The 21,932-nt window shown below is 37.3% G+C and overlaps 11 protein-coding genes across 14 annotated transcripts; 6 read left to right on the top strand and 5 right to left on the bottom strand.

Moving 5' to 3' along the window:
* The first annotated feature begins 971 nt into the window (after positions 1–971).
* Positions 972–1,617, top strand: LOC9322354. The gene is made up of 2 exons (XM_002886242.2): positions 972–1,147; positions 1,350–1,617. Exons 1-2 carry the CDS (start codon positions 1,050–1,052, stop codon positions 1,471–1,473), a joined length of 222 nt encoding a protein of 73 aa, XP_002886288.1. The 5' UTR covers positions 972–1,049; the 3' UTR covers positions 1,474–1,617.
* Positions 1,618–1,701: 84 nt separating this feature from the next.
* Positions 1,702–3,724, top strand: LOC9320277 (dnaJ homolog subfamily B member 13). The gene is made up of 3 exons (XM_002886241.2): positions 1,702–2,171; positions 2,389–2,807; positions 3,091–3,724. The coding sequence occupies exons 1-3, from the start codon at positions 2,007–2,009 to the stop codon at positions 3,524–3,526; spliced, it is 1,020 nt and encodes a 339-aa protein (XP_002886287.1). The 5' UTR covers positions 1,702–2,006; the 3' UTR covers positions 3,527–3,724.
* A 717-nt stretch (positions 3,725–4,441) lies between these two features.
* On the top strand, positions 4,442–5,942 carry LOC9320276 (dnaJ homolog subfamily B member 13). Of its 2 annotated transcripts, XM_021031486.1 has the most exons (4): positions 4,442–4,551; positions 4,649–4,746; positions 4,804–5,044; positions 5,230–5,942. In XM_021031486.1, exons 2-4 carry the CDS (start codon positions 4,689–4,691, stop codon positions 5,663–5,665), a joined length of 735 nt encoding a protein of 244 aa, XP_020887145.1. In that variant the 5' UTR covers positions 4,442–4,551; positions 4,649–4,688; the 3' UTR covers positions 5,666–5,942. The 2 variants fall into 2 exon arrangements, with proteins under 2 accessions (XP_020887145.1, XP_020887144.1); XM_021031485.1 differs by having other exon boundaries at positions 4,649–5,044.
* Positions 5,920–7,717, bottom strand: LOC9320275 (pentatricopeptide repeat-containing protein At2g20540). Of its 2 annotated transcripts, XM_021031482.1 has the most exons (2): positions 7,358–7,548; positions 5,920–7,277 (listed from the first exon to the last, which is right to left on the bottom strand). In XM_021031482.1, the coding sequence occupies exons 1-2, from the start codon at positions 7,546–7,548 to the stop codon at positions 5,954–5,956; spliced, it is 1,515 nt and encodes a 504-aa protein (XP_020887141.1). In that variant the 3' UTR covers positions 5,920–5,953. The 2 variants fall into 2 exon arrangements, with proteins under 2 accessions (XP_020887141.1, XP_002884209.1); XM_002884163.2 differs by having other exon boundaries at positions 5,920–7,717.
* A 52-nt stretch (positions 7,718–7,769) lies between these two features.
* LOC9320274 (prohibitin-6, mitochondrial) lies at positions 7,770–9,753 on the bottom strand. 2 transcript variants are annotated; one of them, XM_021031484.1, is made up of 6 exons: positions 9,651–9,753; positions 9,259–9,438; positions 8,849–8,965; positions 8,567–8,737; positions 8,253–8,465; positions 7,770–8,154 (listed from the first exon to the last, which is right to left on the bottom strand). In XM_021031484.1, exons 2-6 carry the CDS (start codon positions 9,421–9,423, stop codon positions 7,960–7,962), a joined length of 861 nt encoding a protein of 286 aa, XP_020887143.1. In that variant the 5' UTR covers positions 9,424–9,438; positions 9,651–9,753; the 3' UTR covers positions 7,770–7,959. The 2 variants fall into 2 exon arrangements, with proteins under 2 accessions (XP_020887143.1, XP_020887142.1); XM_021031483.1 differs by having other exon boundaries at positions 9,575–9,685.
* A 2,235-nt stretch (positions 9,754–11,988) lies between these two features.
* LOC9322352 (fasciclin-like arabinogalactan protein 6) lies at positions 11,989–12,973 on the bottom strand. The gene has a single exon (XM_002884161.2). The coding sequence runs from the start codon at positions 12,881–12,883 to the stop codon at positions 12,140–12,142; it is 744 nt and encodes a 247-aa protein (XP_002884207.1). The 5' UTR covers positions 12,884–12,973; the 3' UTR covers positions 11,989–12,139.
* Positions 12,974–13,649: 676 nt separating this feature from the next.
* On the top strand, positions 13,650–14,669 carry LOC9322351. Its single transcript, XM_021031667.1, has 2 exons — positions 13,650–14,050; positions 14,128–14,669. Exons 1-2 carry the CDS (start codon positions 13,920–13,922, stop codon positions 14,453–14,455), a joined length of 459 nt encoding a protein of 152 aa, XP_020887326.1. The 5' UTR covers positions 13,650–13,919; the 3' UTR covers positions 14,456–14,669.
* Positions 14,670–14,748: 79 nt separating this feature from the next.
* LOC9322350 (mitochondrial import inner membrane translocase subunit TIM44-1) lies at positions 14,749–17,742 on the top strand. The gene is made up of 13 exons (XM_002886238.2): positions 14,749–15,044; positions 15,135–15,241; positions 15,349–15,432; positions 15,520–15,595; positions 15,790–16,227; positions 16,308–16,376; positions 16,458–16,522; positions 16,609–16,677; positions 16,758–16,830; positions 16,911–17,015; positions 17,095–17,166; positions 17,247–17,309; positions 17,420–17,742. Exons 1-13 carry the CDS (start codon positions 14,964–14,966, stop codon positions 17,549–17,551), a joined length of 1,434 nt encoding a protein of 477 aa, XP_002886284.1. The 5' UTR covers positions 14,749–14,963; the 3' UTR covers positions 17,552–17,742.
* Positions 17,531–18,454, top strand: LOC9320273. The gene has a single exon (XM_002886237.2). It carries the CDS (start codon positions 17,877–17,879, stop codon positions 18,285–18,287), a length of 411 nt encoding a protein of 136 aa, XP_002886283.1. The 5' UTR covers positions 17,531–17,876; the 3' UTR covers positions 18,288–18,454.
* On the bottom strand, positions 18,321–20,479 carry LOC9320272 (serine/threonine-protein kinase 19 homolog). The gene is made up of 8 exons (XM_021031666.1): positions 20,287–20,479; positions 20,148–20,221; positions 19,907–19,987; positions 19,450–19,542; positions 19,143–19,262; positions 18,982–19,053; positions 18,823–18,900; positions 18,321–18,740 (listed from the first exon to the last, which is right to left on the bottom strand). Exons 1-8 carry the CDS (start codon positions 20,408–20,410, stop codon positions 18,549–18,551), a joined length of 834 nt encoding a protein of 277 aa, XP_020887325.1. The 5' UTR covers positions 20,411–20,479; the 3' UTR covers positions 18,321–18,548.
* Positions 20,480–20,728: 249 nt separating this feature from the next.
* Positions 20,729–21,930, bottom strand: LOC9322349 (H/ACA ribonucleoprotein complex subunit 3-like protein). Its single transcript, XM_021031668.1, has 4 exons — positions 21,825–21,930; positions 21,668–21,737; positions 21,080–21,122; positions 20,729–20,992 (listed from the first exon to the last, which is right to left on the bottom strand). Exons 2-4 carry the CDS (start codon positions 21,719–21,721, stop codon positions 20,895–20,897), a joined length of 195 nt encoding a protein of 64 aa, XP_020887327.1. The 5' UTR covers positions 21,722–21,737; positions 21,825–21,930; the 3' UTR covers positions 20,729–20,894.
* Between the last annotated feature and the right edge of the window lie 2 nt (positions 21,931–21,932).

Raw genomic sequence — 21,932 nt, 5'->3', positions numbered from 1 at the left:
AGATTTGCAAGAACTGAAATGAGTGAAAGTATTTTGTTTTGGTTTTGTTATTTAACATGTATTGTTGGGGTTTGAGACATTGAAACTATATTCCTTTGATAATTAAGGTACACGAAGAGGTACTGCTTCATACAAGTGTTCGCAGATTCTATTCAATCGTTCTTGTCATGATGTAACGAGGATGCGATATATCTTTTCCAACAAGAAGAAAGGACAAATGTCACACATCCAATTTTGATCTTTTGATTATCTTTGGTTGTTGATGAGCAAACCAAGACTACTAAATTTATACTTTCTGGTTTTAATGATTTTAGTTTTCCGTTTTGCATTTTACTATATTCAGAGGATAATAATCACTATTTTCTCGCAATAATATATCAAACGTTATGGCGTTTTACCATAATTCTATATTAATGTCGTTATAAAAATTATACTCTTGACAAAATTAAATCAATAATTGTCTAAAACTTATAACCCTAAATGACTAAATCTGGTTTTAATCAACATACAACCCCGCGCCCGGCGCGGGGACCTCCCCTAATTTCATATTACAAAGAGTTTTATTCTATATTCTCTAATGTCACACCCATGTGGTTGCACAACTTGCACTTGCATCTTCCCTTTAAAAGGTTCTATTCTTCTCTTTGAATAAATTCGGTCGACGAAAAAGGTCTTTAGAACTCTTCCACAAGCCACAATTAATGTGGCATTCATTTGTTGACACTTTGAAAAAAGGAAGCTTCCAAGACAACTCAAAAGTCTTCAGTTCCCCTAAATACCCCCGTTGACTTCGTAGGATAGATGACCAAAAAAAAGAAACCGGAAGGGTATTCTCGTACTTGAGAAAATCCCGCCGCGTGGGTACGGCGGTTACGACTCTTATCATCTTCGTGGAACTAATCATTCATTTGAAAAAAAAACTCACTTTACTCCTTTTAAATCTTTTTATTAATGCTCTCCTCTTCCTCTGTCTAAAAGAACCGAACAAAAGAGAAAAGAGAAAGAAAAAAAAACTTACATTTGTCTCCAAAAATCTGAAGAGAAAAAAAATGGGAGAATGTAGACCTCTGGGTTTCTTATTAGGATTACCATTTGCTCTTGTTGCTCTCGTTCTTTCCCTAGTCGGTGCTGTTATCTGGATCATTGGGTACGTCCCCGGTTATTTCATATAAAAGTTCATACGCTTTATTATGTCGTTTTTTTAGATCATTTTCATTTTCAATCTTGAATCTTATTTCGGTTCGTGTAACTTCAGATCTACTAGATATGGTTTCGCTGCGTGAATTCTTTCTTACCAGAGAAGGAATATTAAAATAGTGATAAAAAAAAAAATGAATAAAATTTTGCAGGACAATATTGAGTTGCTTGTGCCCATGTTGCTTCTGTTTCGCTGCGTTGGCTAACTTCGCTGTTGGACTCATCAAACTTCCTATCAAAGTCCTCCGTTGGTTTACCCACTCCATTCCTTGTTAAGAAAGACTTGTTATTAGTTTCACTGATTATTTTTTTTATTCCTTCTTGATTTATGTAATTTTTTTTTTTTTGTAATCCATATCTTTTTTCACAAATCCAATATTGTCACCACGAAACTGATTAATAATCAATAACTTAACTGAATCAATATAGTACTATGGATTTGGGTAGATTATAAAAGCCCACTTTGAGTCCAATGTTGTAAATGGGCTTTATCGTTTAAAACTCTAGCTGAACCTGAACGGCTAGAGTTACGGTAACGAAGAAGATAAGAGAAGCCTGTGATGAAAACACGCGTCACCCAAGTAATCAGTGTTTTGAAGAGATTTCTCGAACATTCCACAGAATTCTCCAGACTCTGAGAAGAAACATCATGAATCCGCCGTTTTTAAGACCAAACTCTTGTAATCTTCAACTAAGAACTATCATAATAAATCCAGAAGAAACAGAGCAAATTTCATTTTTTCTGAACAATATATCAATAAGAATCAGGAAAAGTGAAGAAGCGAAAGAGAGAAGAAGAAGAAGGTCGGATGGGAGTGGATTACTACAAAGTCCTCCAAGTTGATCGCAACGCAAGCGACGATGATCTTAAGAAAGCTTATCGTAAACTCGCCATGAAATGGCATCCCGACAAAAATCCCAACAACAAAAAAGACGCCGAAGCTATGTTCAAACAAATCTCCGAAGCTTACGAGGTACATACATAGATATGTCTGAATTCGAACAAAAGATTCATCTTTATGCGTGTTTAGAATCTTGTTGAACAGGTTTTGTCTTAATTAGATTCTGTTGTAGTCTTTAGTTATTTCGCGCTTTTGCATATGGTAGCTGTGTCCTCTGTTCTTTCATAATTGTCTTCAGAGTATATTTTGAGTCTGTGTTCTTGTTTACTGATTCTCTGGATGCTTACAGGTACTAAGTGATCCTCAAAAGAAAGCTGTGTATGATCAATATGGTGAAGAAGGTTTGAAAGGGAATGTGCCACCTCCAGATGCTGGTGGAGCTACTTATTTCTCTACCGGGGATGGTCCAACGTCTTTCCGGTTCAACCCGAGAAATGCGGATGATATATTTGCTGAGTTCTTTGGGTTCTCTAGTCCATTTGGTGGTGCTGGCGGAAGAGGTGGTACAAGATTCTCTAGCAGCATGTTTGGTGATGATATATTTGCTTCTTTCAGCGAAGGAGGAGGCGGTGGTGGTGGCTCAATGCATCACGGTGGAGCTAGGAAGGCTGCTCCTATCGAAAATAAGTTGCCTTGTAGCCTTGAAGATCTTTACAAAGGAACCACCAAGAAGATGAGGATCTCTAGGGAGATTGCTGATGTCAGTGGGTAAGTCATGATCACTCGGTTTCTTATCTATGAACACAAAATGGTACTCTTTAGGTTTAGCTTGGTTATTCCCTTAAGAAACGGTTGGTTAGGATGTTTATTCCGTAATTCATAGTGAAAGCAGAGCCTTGATCATAGTTCATAGCCTTGCCGACTTGCGAAAATCGCATAGGCGGACCAGTTTGTGGTTGTTCGGTGTGGAAGCAGAACCTTGATCACAATTCATAACCTTGTTTAGTGGCGAAAATCGCATAGGCTGACCAATTTATGTGTTTTCTTGCAGCAAGACAATGCAAGTGGAAGAGATTTTGACCATTGATGTGAAACCAGGGTGGAAGAAAGGCACAAAGATCACATTCCCTGAGAAAGGCAATGAGCAACCCGGTGTGATTCCAGCGGATTTAGTCTTCATCATCGACGAGAAGCCTCACCCGGTTTTCACTCGAGAGGGTAACGACCTCGTAGTCACACAGAAGATCTCACTTGTTGAGGCCTTGACAGGCTACACAGTGAACCTGACTACACTTGATGGTCGAAGACTGACAATCCCAGTCACCAACGTGATTCATCCTGAGTATGAGGAAGTGGTTCCAAAGGAAGGAATGCCATTGCAGAAAGACCAGACTAAAAAAGGAAACTTGAGGATCAAATTCAACATCAAGTTTCCTACAAGGTTAACCTCAGAGCAGAAGACAGGAGTGAAGAAGCTTCTCGGCTAAATTGAGTTATAATTAGAAGATTCCGGACAAGGGGATGTAAACAGAAGAAGAACATCAAAGCTTCTTTATATCATGTTGGAGATGGCAGAGATTGTGATTAAATACTGTTAAGACCTTTTTGATCGATTTGTAACATATGTGCGATTGGATACATCCTAATAAATTTGTTGCTTTCTCTATAATCAAAACGCTTCTAAATTCGTACCTATAAAGGCAAGAGCATTGTTGTGTTTAGTCACATTCTGATGTGAAGTAAACAATTGCAACACTAGAGAGATCTCAGTCCAAAAAGGTTTACTATTTGTCACCTGCTACAAATTCCTGAACAACATTGTTCATCTCTATCAAACTACAACCTGGAGTTTCTTCATTTCAATCTGCGTAAATATTGCAAAGCAAAAACATAATTCCCCATATCCTCTGGCTCTAGCTCCACAAGATGATCCATTGCAACCAGAGCAACATCAAGATTGCCCTTTGTTTTGCAAGAGCTCAACAATGAACCCCATATCTTTGAGTCGGATTTCATCGGCATTTGTCTGTTATTTGAACAGCTCGTTCTAGTTTTCCCGCTCTTGCTAAAACATCAATCAAACAACCGTAGTGTTCGATCTTGGGTTTTATTTGAAAATCTTGTCTCATCATATCAAAAATTGGATAGCTTGACTGATCTTCAATAAGATCATTGCAAACACCAATTTGTTTTAGAAATCTTCTTCTCTCTGCATACATATGGATCCATTTGCCAAGCTCTAGAGATCCAAGATGCTCACACGACGGGAAAACAAAAATAACTCAGTGAGACTAGAAATGAGACTGATCTCATCTGGCTCAATACCGCCAGTTATTGCATTCATCTCTCTTTAATTAAACCAAGTCCGGTTTGTGCCGGTCAATAATGAAGTTGGTTCAATACTGATAAAGTAACATTGGGAATATGCTCTCTCTCCCCTACTTTACTCTCGGTACAGTTCATACTTGGTCATCATCATCGTCCTCCTCCTAGGGAATCACGATCCTTTGAGGTGATTATTCTCTGCACAAATCACTTTTCTCCTTTCCTCAGCTCACGGTGAGTCTCTGGAACGGATTGTACTAATCTCATTATTTTCCCGGTTTCAGAACGATTTCTGGAACATCAGTCCACACTCTGAGAAGAAACATGAGTCACCCCAGAAAGGCGGATGATATATTTTCTGAGTTCTTTGGTAGCCCTTCAGGTCCGAGAACTGCGGATGATATATCAGCAGAGTTCTTTGGGGTCTCTAGCCCTTCAGGTCCGAGAACTGCGGATGATATATTTTCTGAATTCTTTGAATTCCCTAGACCTTCTGCTGCTGCTGCTGGTGGTAATGGTGGCGGCGGCAAAGGAGGAGGTGGTGGTGGCGGCTCATCTTATCCCGGTGGAGCTAGGAAGGCAGCTCCTGTTGAAAAAAAGTTGCCTTGTAGCCTTGAAGACCTTTACAAAGGAACCACCAAGAAGATGAAGATCTCTAGGGAGATTGCTGGTGTCTTTGGGTAAGTCATGATCATTCCATGAACATGAAGTGGAACTCTTTAGGTTAGCCACTCGCTTAAGAAAGCGTTCGTTTGGTAATACATAGTGAAAGCATAACCTTGATCATAGTTGATAACCTTGTTGAGTGGCAAAAAACGCATAGGCTGACCAGTTTTATGTGTTTTCTTTTGAAAAAAACTTGCAGCAAGACAATGCAGGTAGAAGAGATTTTGACTGTTGATGTGAAACCTGGGTGGAAGAAGGGCACAAAGATCACATTCACGGCGAAAGGAAATGAGCAACCCGGTGTGATTTCAGCGGATTTAGTCTTCATCATCGATGAGAAGCCTCATCCGATTTTCACTCGAGATGGTAACGACCTCCTAGTCACACAGAATATCTCAGTTCTCGAGGCCTTTACCGGCTACACCGTCATCCTGACTACACTTGATGGTCGGAGACTGACCATCCCAGTCAACACTGTGATCCATCCAGAGTACGTGGAAGTGGTTCCAAATGAAGGAATGCCATTGCAGAAAGACCAGACTAAGAAAGGCAACTTGACTATCAAATTTAACATCAAGTTCCCTACAAGGTTAACCTCAGAGCAGAAGACAGGATTGAAGAAAATTCTCGGATGAATTGAGTTAAAATCAGCCCATTCCAGACAACACATTGTAGAATACGACAGGAAGTATCAAAGCTTCTATATATCTTGTTGGAGATGGCAGGGATTGTGATTAAATAATGTTGTGCCCTTTCTGATCGATTTGTAGCATATGTATGAATGAGTACTGCTGTGACCTTTCTGATCGATTCGTAACATATGTATAATTAAATACTGTTGTGATCTTTCTGATCGATTTGTAACATATGTATGATTGAATACGCCTAATAAGTTTGCTACTTCTTCCATAATTCAAACGCTTTTAAATCATACCGATAAATGCAAGAGCATTGTTGTTTTTAATCACATCCTGATCCTGATGTGAAGTAAACAGTTGCAACACTAGAGAGATCTCAGTCCAAAAAGGTTTACTGTTATCTCCTGCAACGAATTCCTGAACAATGTTGTTCACTTCTATCAAACTACAACCTGGCGTTTTCTTCATATTTTCCTTCCTTATAATCTTTCTCAATCTCGAAACATCCTCCCATTTTCCCAAATCTGCGTAGATATTGGCAAGCAAAACATAATTCCCCATATCATCCGGCTCTACCTCCACAAGATGATCCATTGCAACCAGTGCAACATCAAGATTGCCCTTTGTTCTGCAAGAGCTCAACAATGAACCCCATATCTTTGAGTCGGGTTTCACCGGCATTGTCTTTGTTATTTCAACAGCTCGTTCTAGTTTTCCCGCTCTTGCTAAAACATCAATCAAACAACCATAGTGTTCGATCTTGGGTTCTATCTGATAATCTTGTCTCATCATATCAAAATACTTCAACCCTTGTTGCCACAGACCAACATGTGAACAAGCTGATAAAAGACCAAGAAATGTGATCCCGTTAGGCTTCACCTTCGCTCTCTGCATTTCAATGAATGTTTCAAATGCTCGGTGAGCGTTCCCGTGATATGCATACCCTGAGATCATCGTACTCCATGATATAACATCTTTCCCTTTCGTTTGCTCGAACAATTGGATAGCTTGACTAAGCATACCGCATTTCGAGTACATTTCAATAAGAGCATTGCAAACACCAGTTTGTTTCAAAAGCCCTCTTCTCTCTGCATACATATGGATCCATTTCCCAAGCTCTAAAGATCCAAGATGCGCACACGAGGGTAGAACAGAAATGAGACTGATCTCATCAGGCTCAATACCAGCTAACTGCATTTCACGGAAGAAATCCATAGCCTCTACATAACAACCAATCCCAGTATACCCAGAGATCATCGCAGTCCAAGATACAATAGTTTTATCTATCATCAAATGAAACAACCCTTTTGCTTTCTTCATCTGCCCAAGCCTTGCATATCCAGAAAGCAAACTATTCCACGATATAACATCTCTCTCAGACATTTCATCAAACACTTTATGTGCATCAACAAGGTCATCAAACTTCATATACATATCAATCAGCGCATTCTCAGTCACAACATGGAACCTAGGCCCGAATTTGTAGAGATGACCATGAACTTGCTTCCCTAAATAACATGATCCAAGACTTGCACAAGATTTAAACATAAACGGAAACGTGAACCGATCTGGAAACTCAATGGTCTTCCTCAACAGTTGCTTGTAGATTCTGATCACATCGCAGTACAAGGAATTGTGTGTATAAGCACGAATAATGGAATTGTATAAGAAGACATTAGGATTCGATACTTGGTTAAAAAGACGAGTTGCATAATCCATATCTCCAAGCTTATCACATAAATCCACCATTTTAGTGACCATGAAGCTGCTTTGTGATAATCCATGTACGATGATGCAGGCATGGATCTTCTTCCATTCATTTCGGCTTTTGACTCGCTGTAGGAAAGGTATAAAATAGTTTTCAACTTCTCTGATTCCATGAAACGCCATTAAAGCTAGCTTTGAAAGCTCGTGGTGGTGGAATCAAATTGGCTCCGACCAAACACCGTTAAACCCAGATGTGTTGTGTCTCTATGCCCCTCTACGGGTTCACCATACTTGGGCCAAAAGCCAATTTCATTTCTAGGCCCGTTTTCAATCTTTTTCAATTTTCACAGCCTATTTTCCAGCTTTGTGCACATTTTTATTTCCAAATTTAAAGAACTTGTAAAAACATAATTTTTTTTTCTTGATCTCCCAAAAGAAAGACTACAAAACGCACGATAGTGTCTGAAATTCACAAGATAGAATCCATACTGTCTGAATTCACAGCTTTTAGTCTAAGAATCCGTGAATTGGAAAGACGATTATGGAAGAGAGAGAGCTCTGGCGTGGTTTAATCATATCATCCTCTACTTCTTGGGCTTCACATCAAGGTCCATAGCCTGTAGGTTAAGCAATAGATCGTTAGAGCTCAAGTAAACCTTATTTGCCGACTTTGAGATGGTCTGTGCGATCTCTCTGGCTGCTTCGATCTTCCTCAACGTTAAGAACGCTTGGTTGTTTGCGATTGCTTGACCTATGAGCTGAGCACTCTTGGCTTCTCCCTACATAAACCCACGCAGAAACATCAGTTTGCAAGATATAACACAATCTCTCGGGTTTTTTTTATACGAGCTCGAAAAGAGAAAAGCATTTTTCACACCTCGGCGCGGATAACAGCACTTCTCTTGTCCTGTTCAGCTTTCTCCACAATGAACTTAGCCCGCTCGGCCTCTTGAGCTGCCACCTGCTTTCCTTCTATGGCTGCTGTGAACTCCTTTCCAAATGTCAAGCCTGTGATGGACACATCATCCAGTGCAATGTGGAAGTTTGCAGCTCGTGCAGTTAAAATTTTCCTGATTTCTCTACTCACCGACTTGAAAAACCCCAACGAAAAAAACACATCTCCATTAAAAGGGACAATAATTTACCAGTGAAGAGGAATCAATAAAATGTATTTACTGCAAGTTAGCTAACCTCTCTCTGAGTAATAAGCTGGCTCGCATTGTACTGAGCAACAACAGCTTTCAAGGTCTCGTGGATGATAGAAGGCAAAACTCTCTCGCGGTAATTCTCACCAAGGGATCGATATACCTCTGGTAGTTGGTTGGCCATAGGACGGGTGAGAACACGAAGCCCAATCTTAACCTGAATGTTTAAATCCCACACAACATAAGCTTATCATATAGTTCATAGACCAAAACCACTCGTCCAGATTAAACCCATTAGTATTAGAAGGGAGAAAATGAAGCGGAATACCATCTGGAGATCACGGCTCCCAGATGTACTTTCGACTAGATAAGGCTTTGCACGAACGTCATAGATGATTGGCCTTTCGAACCACGGAATCATAAGGTGAGTACCCTCAGGGTAAACCTACATAATCAAATCAAGCAAAGATATACTATTAATAGTGCATCAAAATGACTTTTGCAAACAATAATCAAAACTAGAATAACAACAAATCAACCTTGTTTACTTAAGCTAGGTGCCGCAAACACAAGATTCACTACAAACGCTAAGCCTAACCTAACTTGAGCTAGATGTCACAACCACAAGATTCACTATTAATGCTAAGCCTAACCTAACTTGAGGTAGATTTCACAAACACAAGATTCATTGTCAATTTACAGATTCAAAAGAAACCAATTTTTTGCAGGGGGACTAACCTTGTCTTTGATACCAACAAGCCGGTTAAAGACGATGGCTCGATGACCTCCATCGACATTGTAGAGAGAGTGTGTAGCGCCGTAAAGACCGAGCCCACCAATAACCACCGCAGCTATAACACCACCACCAGGACCTTTGGGAACTTTGACATTCTTAAAATTCATCGTTTTCACAAACACCTGCAGATTTGCAAACCAAAATCAAAATCGAAGGCTTTTGTAAATTAGACCCAAGGAAAAATTGGATCGATGATAAAGAAACAAAAATGATCTGCAAAATTAGCTGAAACAAAACAGAAACTTAGAATCACATAACTGGAGCCGAAGAATATGTAGCTTTACTCGCTTAAACTCAGAATCCGATCTATATGGAAAATGGTGAGAGGAAGTACCTGAAAATTCTGGAAATGGCGAGGAGAAGAGAGAAGAAGAGAGGGGTTAGGGTTTAAAGCTCAGCAATCAGGATTTTGTTGAATCTTTGGTCGATCATGCAGTTTCTCTTACTAGAGATCTTTGGGCCCAACTTTTTTAGTCAAGCCCATTAGTCAATCCACAATTCCCATATTTCAATTTGACAAACGTGAAAATTTCTTTTTGATTAATAGACTGTAGATTATTATCACTTACAAAAGTGTAACTTCAAAAACCATATTTTCGTTGCAAAGGCTCTTAAAAGTATGGTAAGAGACTAAGAGTATTTAACCAAAAATAATCGTTAGTTGTGGTTATTTTTGTTGATAAACTCACTCTGGTTTAGTAATCAACAAGGTTAAAAAAAAACCAAGAGCTAAGCTGTTATCATCTATATTATTAATTGGGAAGCATTGGATAATAAATAACCTTATAAAGGGTAAAGAATTACAAAAAATGACATTGGTTTTTAGTGTTTTTAAATAACCTCATTAAGGGTACAATAGTAATCACAAAATTAAAATATTTAAACAAAAAATAGTTTAATTCTTTTAAATAATTATTAATTTCCAAAAAAAATAAACTAATTTTCTCTCTCTTATTAATTATAAACGAAAATTTGAAATTAATTTTTAAAAAATTGTTAACCAATAGGAATTGAAAAAATAAGATTTGATATCCAACTAAGATTTTAATTCAAAAATAAAACAAATTTTAATAGACTATTCTATATCAAAAATAAAAAGAAAAATAATATCATTTTAATTCAAAATTAAAAACACTATCATTTAAAAGATTTATCAATGGAGGAATTTAAAATTAAATTTAAAATTGTGTAAGAAAATTAAATACAAATATTTTAAGATTCAATTTTGTTATAATATTTTCACAAATTTTAAAATATAAAAAAAATTTTATTTCACAATTTCTAAAATACGATATTAGGTATTAACAACTCTTTATATTTATGATGAAATAAACTCAAATAATAATAAATTTAAAGTAATTATCATTATAGCTTTCGTTTAAAGCAAGTTTGATAAATATCTAACAATCTATTGTATATATTAAATTTTAAATTATTTTGCGTTTTATTTTTTGCTTTTCAACCGGATCTTCCTTAAATAAATCCCTAATATATTGCACACAGTTTTCAAATAATGTAAACTAATTATATATTTTGAATTCAAATTATGCAGCAATAGCATATCCCTTTTAAAGATGTATCTCAAATTTTTATTTTTAGTCCAAAAATCAAATTAATTATGATTAAACAATAAAAAGAAGAATATGCAAAATTTAGCTAAGGAAAAAAACATTAATAAATTTGTTAAAATATATTTGTAACTTTAGCAGCATATATATTAATCTACAAAACTCACAGTATGTATTGTATGGTATTTAAAAGTACGCAAATAAGAATTTGGAACATGATTTTAATGGAATGAAATGAGAATAGGAATTACGAGACGGGATGAGAGGGGGACATAAATTAAAATTCAAACTAAATACCCAACTGGTATGAGTTCAGGTTATAAGCACTATATAAAATAGATTTGTTTACATACATAACCATGTACGTACATTTTCAGTTACACATATTCTATTTATGCCGGATACTGGACTGTCATATTTTTATTTCACGTATACAAGACGGGTTATGGGACCAAGAATTTATGACAGATATATGACGGAATATGTTTCCCGTTCTAAAATAGTTACGCCTAACTAATATACATGAAATAACCAAACTCAAACGGAATCTATATCCTATTTAACACATATAATCAAACTATTAGAAATGTTTTGATTAGTTTAGAAAATAAAAAAAGTAACATCATTTAACTTTTGCAACTAAATTATATCTTAGTTTTATCTTAAATATAATTTCGCACGTACGTGTAGGTCCGGATCTTAAAATATAGTTATGCACTAACGCAACTGAATTTCGTTTATTGCTCTAATTTTATATTATTTGTACTATTATAAAGTTCACTAACACAACAAAATATTTTATATTTTTAAAATCTATATAACAATTTCTATAAAAAATATCTCTACACGTACGTGTGAATCTAAATCTAATACACTAAAATATATATCATAAAAACAACGAAATAATTTATATTGAATTAAAATTTGTTAGAACTTTTTAAATAATATAAAACCCCGCACGTACGTGCGGGTCATGATCTAGTATACTATAAACGAAACAAATATTTGAAGCCTTTTTAGGGGTCGACAATGTATAACTACATCAAGGACAATAATTAAACGTCAAAATCAATAGTCATCATTTAATTTAAGAATACATGTAAATATGTAATAAAGGAAGTATATTTATTTTATAGAATAAATAAGAAGATTACAAAGCAGAAATTCCAAAACATAGATGAATCAAATCAGTCATGCAAACAAATTAAATTAAATGGTAGTTACTTGGGAACGTTTCCCCGCTTTTAGTTAAGGTTCAAGAAATATATATAACCGAACAACAAAACAATGCAAAGCCAAGAACAATCCGTAGACTTGTCTTCTTCATGCTTGATCCGGCAGATTTGTGCTCATCATCACCAGCTGGAGAATCGGCATCAGACGATGAAGTTGTGGATTTCGGGGCCGGAGCTCCGGTGGGAGTGGTCTTTGTTCCGAACAACTCTTCGGGTAACAACACACTGTCCACCACGTAAACTGCTAGTGGAAACTGTTGTCTTAATGCATTATTGATCCGAGTCTCAACAACACCCGTCGAAACATTCACTTGGTTGCTTTGTGCTTGTCCTGTAAAATTTAATCCAAAAACGCCTCCTTCATATCCCGTAGCCTGAGTTCTAATGGGATTACTTGCTAATAGAAGATCGCTCAGAGAGTAGTATTTTGGAATGATATGGTAGAGCATGAGCTGGATTTGTTGTTGATATGTGAGACTGTTTAAAGTTCCGGGTTTAAGGTTGTTGAATGCGTTATCTGTTGGTGCAAATATAGTCATCCCTTGATCAGAGCTATTGAGTTGAACACTTACCTGAAACCCCACTTGAGTTGTGTTGAGGAGTCGTATTAATGTAGTAAATTGGTGACCAGTTTCAAGAATCGCTGTGAGATTGATGGGACTTGTTTCGGTGGTCGGAGCTGGAGCAATGGGTTGGCTTTGAATGTATGGGATGGTGAAAAGGAAGAAGAAGAGGACAACAGAAGAGAATATTGATGAAGACATGGCTCCAAATTTGTTTTTTCCTCTTTGTGTTGTGCTTGTGCTAGCGTTAAGCCTTTAGGTATATATATAAAGAGTTACGGAGAGATTTAAGATGACATGTATGCGTGACTTGCGAAATGGAAGTGCAACCATTGTTTTTAACAACTTAGTCTACATTTTACGATAATGTTTATAATTAAGAAATGCAAAACACTAAGAAGGTTGACAAAATAGTATTTATATATATATGTTATAATTATATTTATATCCCACATCCAATGAGAGATTTGTGGAGCAATATATATATATATATATATATATATATATATATATATAGTATAAAATATACAAACTCATGGTTCACCAATCACCAGTTACATTACACATGATTCATGTATATCGTTACATTTTTATGAATTTAAAATGATGTGGATACGTGTATATAGTCTGGCATTGATAGGCATCGTGGGGCTCATATTAACAACGAAACTGCTCTACATGACATTGGTTTGGAACAATTTTACAAAAGGCCCATCAAAAACATGAAAAATTAACCAAAACTGCTGTAAGCAAAGTTCGAATCATAATAATCGACTAAAGAAACTTTTTTTGAATTTTGTGACTTCTCTTATTACAAATTAGGGACAGCGTTGTACAGTACATGGTTTAGGATTAAGATCGATCGGACCTCTTGTGGGCACATGGTGCGGAGCATGCATAGTCACGTGAGGACTGACGACGGCATGCAAAAAAAAAAATCAAAGCTTTTATAGCAGCAGATTCAGACAAACTCATGTGCGTTTCTTAAAATGACGTTTATACCCCCTAATAATTATGTATTCACTCTATCGAATTTGACAGAAAGATCTCGTTAATTTGAATTCTAAGGGTAAAACCGTCAAAGTGTGTGTCTCTTTTTCCGAGGTAGCAATAGACAAATTGAGGAGACCGATAACTCAAGCAAACTCAGATTCTTGAGAGCGATTTAACGAAGAAGGCTAAAGAAGACCCAAGAGTACCAAGACAAAGGGCTGATTAATGCTTTTCTAGGCATATCATGGACTCACTTTGTTCTCCGAGTCGAATCGTTCTAGTCACTTTCTTCCTCCTCTGCTTCTTCGCCGGAGCTTTATCGGCGACAAGACCTGGTTTCGTCTACACCAGACACAGAGGACGATGCACGCCGCAGTAATCAATCAATCTTTTCTTTAAATCTTTAGCTGAGTCAGATCTAACTCGCTAGTGTTTTTTGCGTTTGGTTTCAGGTATTGGAGCAGCCAGAGGGAAGCATGGCCGAGGATGGTACCGGAGAGATCAACGGTAGAGAAGATATTCGGAGTGATGGTAGCAAAAGAACGGTGGAGATCTGATCTAACGCTAGTGGAATCAACGGCTAGGAATGACGAAGAAGGTAACGCGTACGGTGCGTTGCTGAAACAGGGGATCGCAGCTCTTGTCAATTCTTACGCCAGAAGAAGTTTCTCTTATGCACCATGGGAAGTGAAGACGATGCTGATTCAAGCCATGGTTTCGGAGCCGGCTGCTCGCCGGCAAGCCGAAAAGTTCGCCGTCGCTAACGTGGCTTGTGACTAAAAAAACACTGAGAATCTAGTTACTTTTGTCGTCTTTAGGTTTGAATTTAAGCTTTTTGTCGTGTACCCAAGTTTGCTACTAGATGATGGGCCTACGTTTTTACAAAAGCTAAGAGGCCCAAATTAAACAGAGACCATGAGTGTTTTGTAGTGTTTGGAAACGACTCTTCTTATATACTCTCGTGTTTGTTTATTAACCCGATTAGGGATATGTATATCCGTGTTTCCAAACAAATCTCTAAAATATGGTACGGACTACGGACAGAGAAACCTCGTATCTCTCTAGGGCTTAAGGCAAAACTAGAAATCTAATCCCGTCTTCTTTGGTTTGTTCGTCAAGTAATTTTTTGAACTTTCCATTTTCTTCCAAACGATAGAACTAGAGATATGTTGTTGTGTATATTAGTCTCAATCTAAATCATCCCCTGTGATTCTTTCTCGAGAGCAGCCTGCCAGCCTCTGTTTCTTCAAATCTTGTTGTACAATTCACTACGAAGAAGATTGTTCTAATGGCGACTAGAAAGATAATTCGAGATTTACTGATCACAAAGCAGCCTCTTTTACGTCAACTATTCCACCAACGAGTTCTGGTGAATATTTTGTTTCTTTTTCTTGTAGTGAATTTGTGATTAGGATCATCAAATTGGTTGATTGATTTGGTAATTCTGTATTTTATTTAGAGAGGAAACACAAGATCAGAGTTTCTTCCCGCTATTGGGTATTCGAGTCATCGCCGGTTCAGTGTTTTCAGCGAGTTCTCGAAGAATATTAGAGGAGAAGCTGATAGGTAATGTTATGTATGCTAGAACCAGTGAAGAACAGAACCGTTGTATTAGTTGATGATGTTCTTAGTTCAATTTCTTTTAAACCTTGTTGATGTTTTTGTTGTTGCAGCAATCCTGAATTTCAAAGAACAGTGAAGGAGTTTAAGGAAAGAGCAGAAGAGTTTAAAGGTGTAAAAGAGGACCTGAAAGTTAGGTAATTTAAACATTTGTAATTGAACTTTACTTAGGGATAATACATTGTATGTCAAAAGGAAGCTTATGAATGAGATGGCTAATGCAGAACGAAACAAACGACTGATCAGCTGTACAAGCAAGTTGATGGTGTGTGGACTGAGGCTGAATCTGCGCCGAAAAAGGTATGGTTCTAGTACACGAGCCTCGCTATCTGTCTTCGCTTTGTTTTGTAGATTAGTTTTGGTTACTAAATAGTTTTACTGATGAAAATTGCTTTAGTGCACTTTTAACTCAATTGTTATGTGTATGAGTAGCCAACTTTGTACATTGTAAAAGGCTAACAATCGTCCCTTACAAAACAGCTTTGACGGTGCAGGTCTCTTCTAGTGTGAAAGACAAGCTCTCAGCAGCCACTGAAGAGGTCAAGGAGTCATTCAAGCTCGGGAAGGAGGAGAGTGCAGAGTCAGCAAGTTCATCAGGCACAAGAACCTCTCAAGGAGAAAAACAGCAGCATCAGCAATCAGGTTCTACGGAGGAACTACATACATTTTTTGCAAAATTCAAGTCAAGTCTTTCTTCGCCAAAGGTATCCGAGGCGTTTTACAAGCTGAAGGAAGCCAAACCCTTTGACATAGTAAAGAAGGCACTTGACATTGTGAAAGATGAGTTGCGTGGAAACCCATCAAGAAAGAAGTTCCTGGAATATACACCTCCCCCGCCATTCACAGGTGAGAGAAGTATGAGAACGGAGATGGTTGTTACGCCAACAAAACAGTCTAAGTGGCAACAAAAGTGGGAATCCTTTAAAGAAAAGGTAAGTAGCCATCTCTGTCTTTTCCACTTATGCCATGTTTTAAAGGCCCTTGTTGAGTGTTTTCCTTAAATTTGCTTTAGATGCAAGGCTCTCCTGTATTCAAACGTCTAAGCAGGATGAGTGAGCCTGTTGTCAACAAGAGCCAAGAGGTAACAAACATATTCTCTTTACTCATTTTGTTCAATCATCTTATCTTGCATTACTCTCTTTGCTGATACTTCTCCAAGCAGATTGCAGAAGATGTGAGGGAAATATGGGAAACCAGTGATAATCCGATTGTTCACAAGATTCAGGAGTATGCTCTAAATGCTCCCTTACTATATTCCTTAAAATGTAACTTATTTTTTTCTCTCTTACATGTGCATTCTTTTGTTTTGGCAGTATGAATGAGATGTTCTTGAAGGAAACAGATTCTGCATCAACTTACAAAGAGATACGCAACCGAGATCCGTAAGTTGTATAGATGCTTATTTATTGGTTTGAAGATGTGCCTCTGGTTATAATAATATTCTTATCTCTTTCATGGTTAGATCGTTCTCCTTGCCAGACTTTGCTGCAGAAATTGAGGAAGTCATCAGACCAGTCTTGAATGCATACAGTGAGGTGAATCTCAGTTTTGAAATAGATCATCTCCTCTTATCCTCGTTTTTGTTGCTTCTAAGTAAATTTAAATCTCTGTGTAGGGAGATGTTGAGACCTTGAAGAAGTATTGCAGCAAGGAAGTGATTGAACGGTGCACCGCAGAACTCACAGCTTACCAAACTCATGGTTTCTTTTTCGATAACAAGGTAAGGTTTTCGTAGGGGATTCTTGTTCTCATGAAGTCATGTAAATCCATGAGTAAGTTGCTTCATTTTGATGTTGCAGCTTCTGCATATATCTGACGTTCGAGTTTCAGTGACAAAGATGATGGGAGATTCCCCAATAATCATCGCCAAGGTAATGATCTTTATCTTTTCTTGTGAGGTTATTCTTTAGCTAAGAATTGGATCTGATGGAGTTGTCATCTTTGATGTCAGTTCCAAACGCAAGAAATCTACTGCGTGCGCGACGAGAATGGAGAAATCCAAGAAGGAGGCCAGGTAAAAAAGGAAACTGTGAATCAAAATCATAAATCAATCCCCAAAACATATGTGCAATGCCTAAGTGCTTAAAGAATTTGTTGTCGTTGTTGTTGTTGTGTTGGATTTAGGACACGATACACACGGTGTACCACGAATGGGCAATGCAACAAGTGGAGGCAACAGAGTTTGGGGAAGATGCTATTTATCCCATTTGGAGGCTCAGAGAGATGCGTAGAAATGGTGTTCAAGCTCTCATTTAAATCTTTTTATTAATCTTTTAACCTAATCATAGAAGCTAAGCCTCTCTAATAGATATGATTCTTTAATTTCTAAAAACATAAAACTTTTTAAGGGCAAACTCATAAAAACAAATATGATTATTTATACTGAAGAGATTAGGTTTTAGGAAGCAGCGTAGAGATTAAGCAAGAAGAAGGAATACTGTTGGCTGCTTTTGTCTAGTCTTGCGTCCGATCTAAGCTGAACACAAACTTCTATATAATCCTCTGCTTATCTCCCTTTGCGTTATCCACCAAGTTTTTCTCATCTCTCTTCACTCTCTCAATCTCAACAATCTTAAGAGTCATGTCTTGCCTGAGAATTAGGCTTTTACCTGCTAAAAGAGCTTGGAAAAGCTTCACCGCCAGCTTCCATAAACTCCGGAGATCCAAAACTAAACACCACACCAAGTACAGTGCAGCAACTTCGGACAAACATTTCTTTCGTTCAAGCCACACATCCGGGAAGAAGCTTCGAGACAGAGATTCCCGTGTTTTTTTCACCCGTCTAAAGAGAGGTTGTTTGTTCAAGAAGAAACGCAAAGCTGTTGTCTACGTTGATAAGCTCTTCAGGGAACCTATGGCTGTATCCAATTGGATTCCAGCAAAGCAGTGGAAGCCGAAGGAGGAATTGTTTCCGGAGAAGGGAATAGACCAAAGAGCCGAAGAGTTCATCACTAGAGTAAAAGCAGAGATTCTCGCTTCACGCAACTTGTAGTACCCATCATCAACACAATGTATCAAGACATTATAAGTAATAATTCTTCTGTGTATAAATAGACCAATTACAACTATTCTGTACAAAATTCTTGTCTTTGGCTTTTAGCTCGAGTCTGTAATCATTCTTGTAAATCCTATCTATTACATATTGCTCGTAGTAACAAGAGAGATACTAATAAAATTATGGATGTGTATACTTTTGTGAAAAGGTCACCTGATAATTAAATTGCCCATTTGATGAGAAACCCGCACTGGCATTTTAGTCCTTTGAAATCCGAACGATCAGCCCAGAAGTTGTCTGAACAGTTTTCAGGTGACCGGAGCCAATGAGATCACGTATGTGAAATCTCACATCCAGAGGAGAGAACCGGAGCCGTTTCTTTTCAAGCTCTGCCAAGAACATCTCTTTATGTCGCTTGCGCTTTAACAATGAGAGGAGTTCGTTCCTTCCCTGATTGTTGGATTGAGGGCAAGCAAAGGTTATAAGGAAATCACTTGGGGGAGGAAATTGATAAAAGTATATATAGAGGTACCTGCAATAGACCCTTCCACAGTTTACCGATACTTGGAATTGCAAACCAGTACATGTCTGGATCAATAAGTTGGCGTGTCTGAGATAAAATTATTTCTAGTTAAAAGAGGGAATGAGATACGTGGAGCAGCAGATAAGTAGGGTAGAACTGTTTACTTACGAGAAGGCCTGCGTTAATTAAGAGAGTGATGTGTGCATCTTTCACCTTTCCGCCCAATGACAACAGCGAAAACTGCAGATAAATATTGATAGCTTGTGAAAATTCTAAACTCATGTAGACAGAAACTGATTAGTAGAGAGCAAAAAGATTAAGTGACGTACTAGCTCATGATGTCCAATACTGGGTTCAAGTTTTGAATCAAGGACATGCCCTTTGAACCACTTAAAAACTTCAAGATCACTCTGTCTCTTCTCTTCCATCCTCTTCACTATTCGATCTACCTAACATATGGATTATAAAAAGAATGAGGATTGTCGTTTTTAAATGTTGTTCACATATATTTGATTAGCTAAAAATTGGAAGAATACCAATAGTAAGAAATCAAAACTATTCATGAGACCGTTCCAAAAAACTAAAGCTAACACATGAACAACACCAAAGCCTCTTGAAATGCAGCAAAATACCAACCTGGTTAAGATAGTCATCCAAAAAGATAATTGCATGATCATCTTGTCCAGTGTTGAGTTTGAAAACACGAACAACTTTCTCCCTTCGTAAACACTGCACCAAATTCAAATTGATCAATCCAAAGAACCCTAGGAAGCCCAATAGAGATGATAAAAGATGGGAAATTTGATAGAACCCAAAATACAAACATTCGACAAGCAAATATAGAAATAGCAATAGCACCAAACTAGTTCAACCAATAAAACCGCAATTACGATACAAACGCAAATGCAGAGGGTTCTAAACTTACTAAGAAACACCTTAGAGATACAATGCAGCGGTTATAATTTCATTTGTTCGATGCACATTTCATTTTTCTAAAGGTTTCATATTTCAAATCAAAACCACACCTATATAAAGGAATTGCAAAAACAGAAACCCTGTTTACTAAACTTGTTGTCAAGAACAGAAAGTATACCTCTAATTCTCTATCGACTTGGGTTCTATCATTGACACTACTGTATAACTGCGACTGTAATATGAAGGGTGGGGTCGAAGCCTGAAACAGATGAGTAGAGGCAGGAGACGAAACAGCTATAAGAATACATCAACGTACAAAGAAATTGACAAAACAAAGAAGAAAAAGGAGATACTTTTAAGGTGTTTAACTAATTTTCAGAGTGTCCAATTTAGTCAAATCGATTCGAATAGAATGGAACCTGATCAATACGAGGAAACTGAGCTCTCATCATTCGTAGTGCCACACAAGTGTCGCTAAAGGTGAGATCATCCTCTGATACGAACCAATTTTGAATTAGAGCTTCAATCTCTCCCAATTACAAAAGATTCAAAACTTACCCAGAGGAAGACATTGATCTTCAATTGCAGTGTGACTACAACCCACTTCTTCTTCATCTTCTTCCTCTCGCCGGCGTTTCTTTGCTTTAGAGGCGGACGATTCCGGATTTGTTCTTTTCTTCATTTTTTTTTTCTTTCTCGCAGAAAACAAACAAACTGTGAAAATGAATTTTATCGACAAACGGACAATTTTCATGGGCCTTGAACAAAAGGACCAAAAGGCCCAAAACTTCATTTTTCGTTGGTATTTTTTTCTAGTGTAAATTTTGTGTGTGTTGCTGATCTCTGGTTACTGTCTGTGATTCTCTGTTTTTAGTTTCTTACTTGCGCCAGTAGTATACTTTATATATCCTCTTAAGATTTTTGAATATTCCTGATCATAAATGGGCACTCTCAAATTCTTGATGTAAATCAATCTTTTAAGTGTCAGGCTTGACGAGGATAGGTAAAAATTGGTCTTAACTCATACTATTTGAAGACATTATGATTCCATTACTTGCGCCATTACAAAGAAGGTTTAAGTCGACATTTCATTAAGAGACAACATAGCAAATTAAAAAAGAAAATCAAAACCAACACAAAGCAAGTGATTTGCTTCTTAGCTTTCATCAGTACTTGACAGGTGCGTTCTGGGTCGGTAAGAGACCAAATCGCTTCTTCAACAATACTCTCTGCTTTGAGTATTTATCATCAGGGGAGAACCGGGCTGCAAATAGCACAAAAGATTTAATGGTTTATTTCTTTGCTGAATCAAACTACAACAACACAAAATGGTCTCTAAGTCAAGACTCACCTGGATGGGCAGATTCAGTGGCTAGACCTAGTGGTGATTCCTTCTGCACAATGAGTTTGATACATGTGTAAGCACAAAGTAACAACACAATTTGTAAATGGAAACAGTGAGCAGAGTTTTCAGAGAGTCCATAACCAAAACCAAACTCATAGAAAAAGTATCAACAAGTATGCTTTTGTGAACCTTTACAAGAGATTAAAACATGGAAATTTAGTAATAACAAGTCAAACAAAACCAAGCTCAATGTGTATGAAAGAACTTATATATCTGCTAAAATGAAGATTAAACAAGCAAAACCAAACTCAATGTGCCCGAAAGAACTTCTATCTTCCTAGCTTAAGATAAATCAAACAACAAATTTTAAGATTAAGCAAACAAAACAAAGCTTCATGTGTATCAACGAAATTTTTAACCTTTAACAACTATAGACATGTATATGAAACTACCTATAATAAAGTCTGTAACTTTTTGCTCATGAACAAAAACAGAGATTTATTTCCGAATCGTAGAAACACATGAACAAAGTTATAAACTAACGAATTAAGAATACTGAAGAAAAGAAGAAGAGATGAGCAAAAGTAAAGGTACCTTAGTGGTGTAAACCTTGTCACCCTTCTCGTTGATATAGCACTGAAGATACATCGTCGTTGATATAGCACTGTAGAGATAGTCTTTAAGTTAGAGCTGACGAAAAGAGAAAACAAAAGTAACAGAGCTGATTAGGATTCATAGAACAAGATCGTACCTCAGAGATGTTACTTGGTTTTGAATTTTTTGGAGACAAGAAGCTGATTAGGGTTTTTCTGGAGCAGAAGAAGCAGAGGTTTTACGGCGACCCTCGTCAATGTGTATA

Source organism: Arabidopsis lyrata (genome assembly GCF_000004255.2).
Source record: "Arabidopsis lyrata subsp. lyrata unplaced genomic scaffold ARALYscaffold_3, whole genome shotgun sequence".
Lineage (NCBI taxonomy): Eukaryota > Viridiplantae > Streptophyta > Magnoliopsida > Brassicales > Brassicaceae > Arabidopsis > Arabidopsis lyrata.
This window is presented reverse-complemented; position numbering and strand designations above follow the sequence as displayed.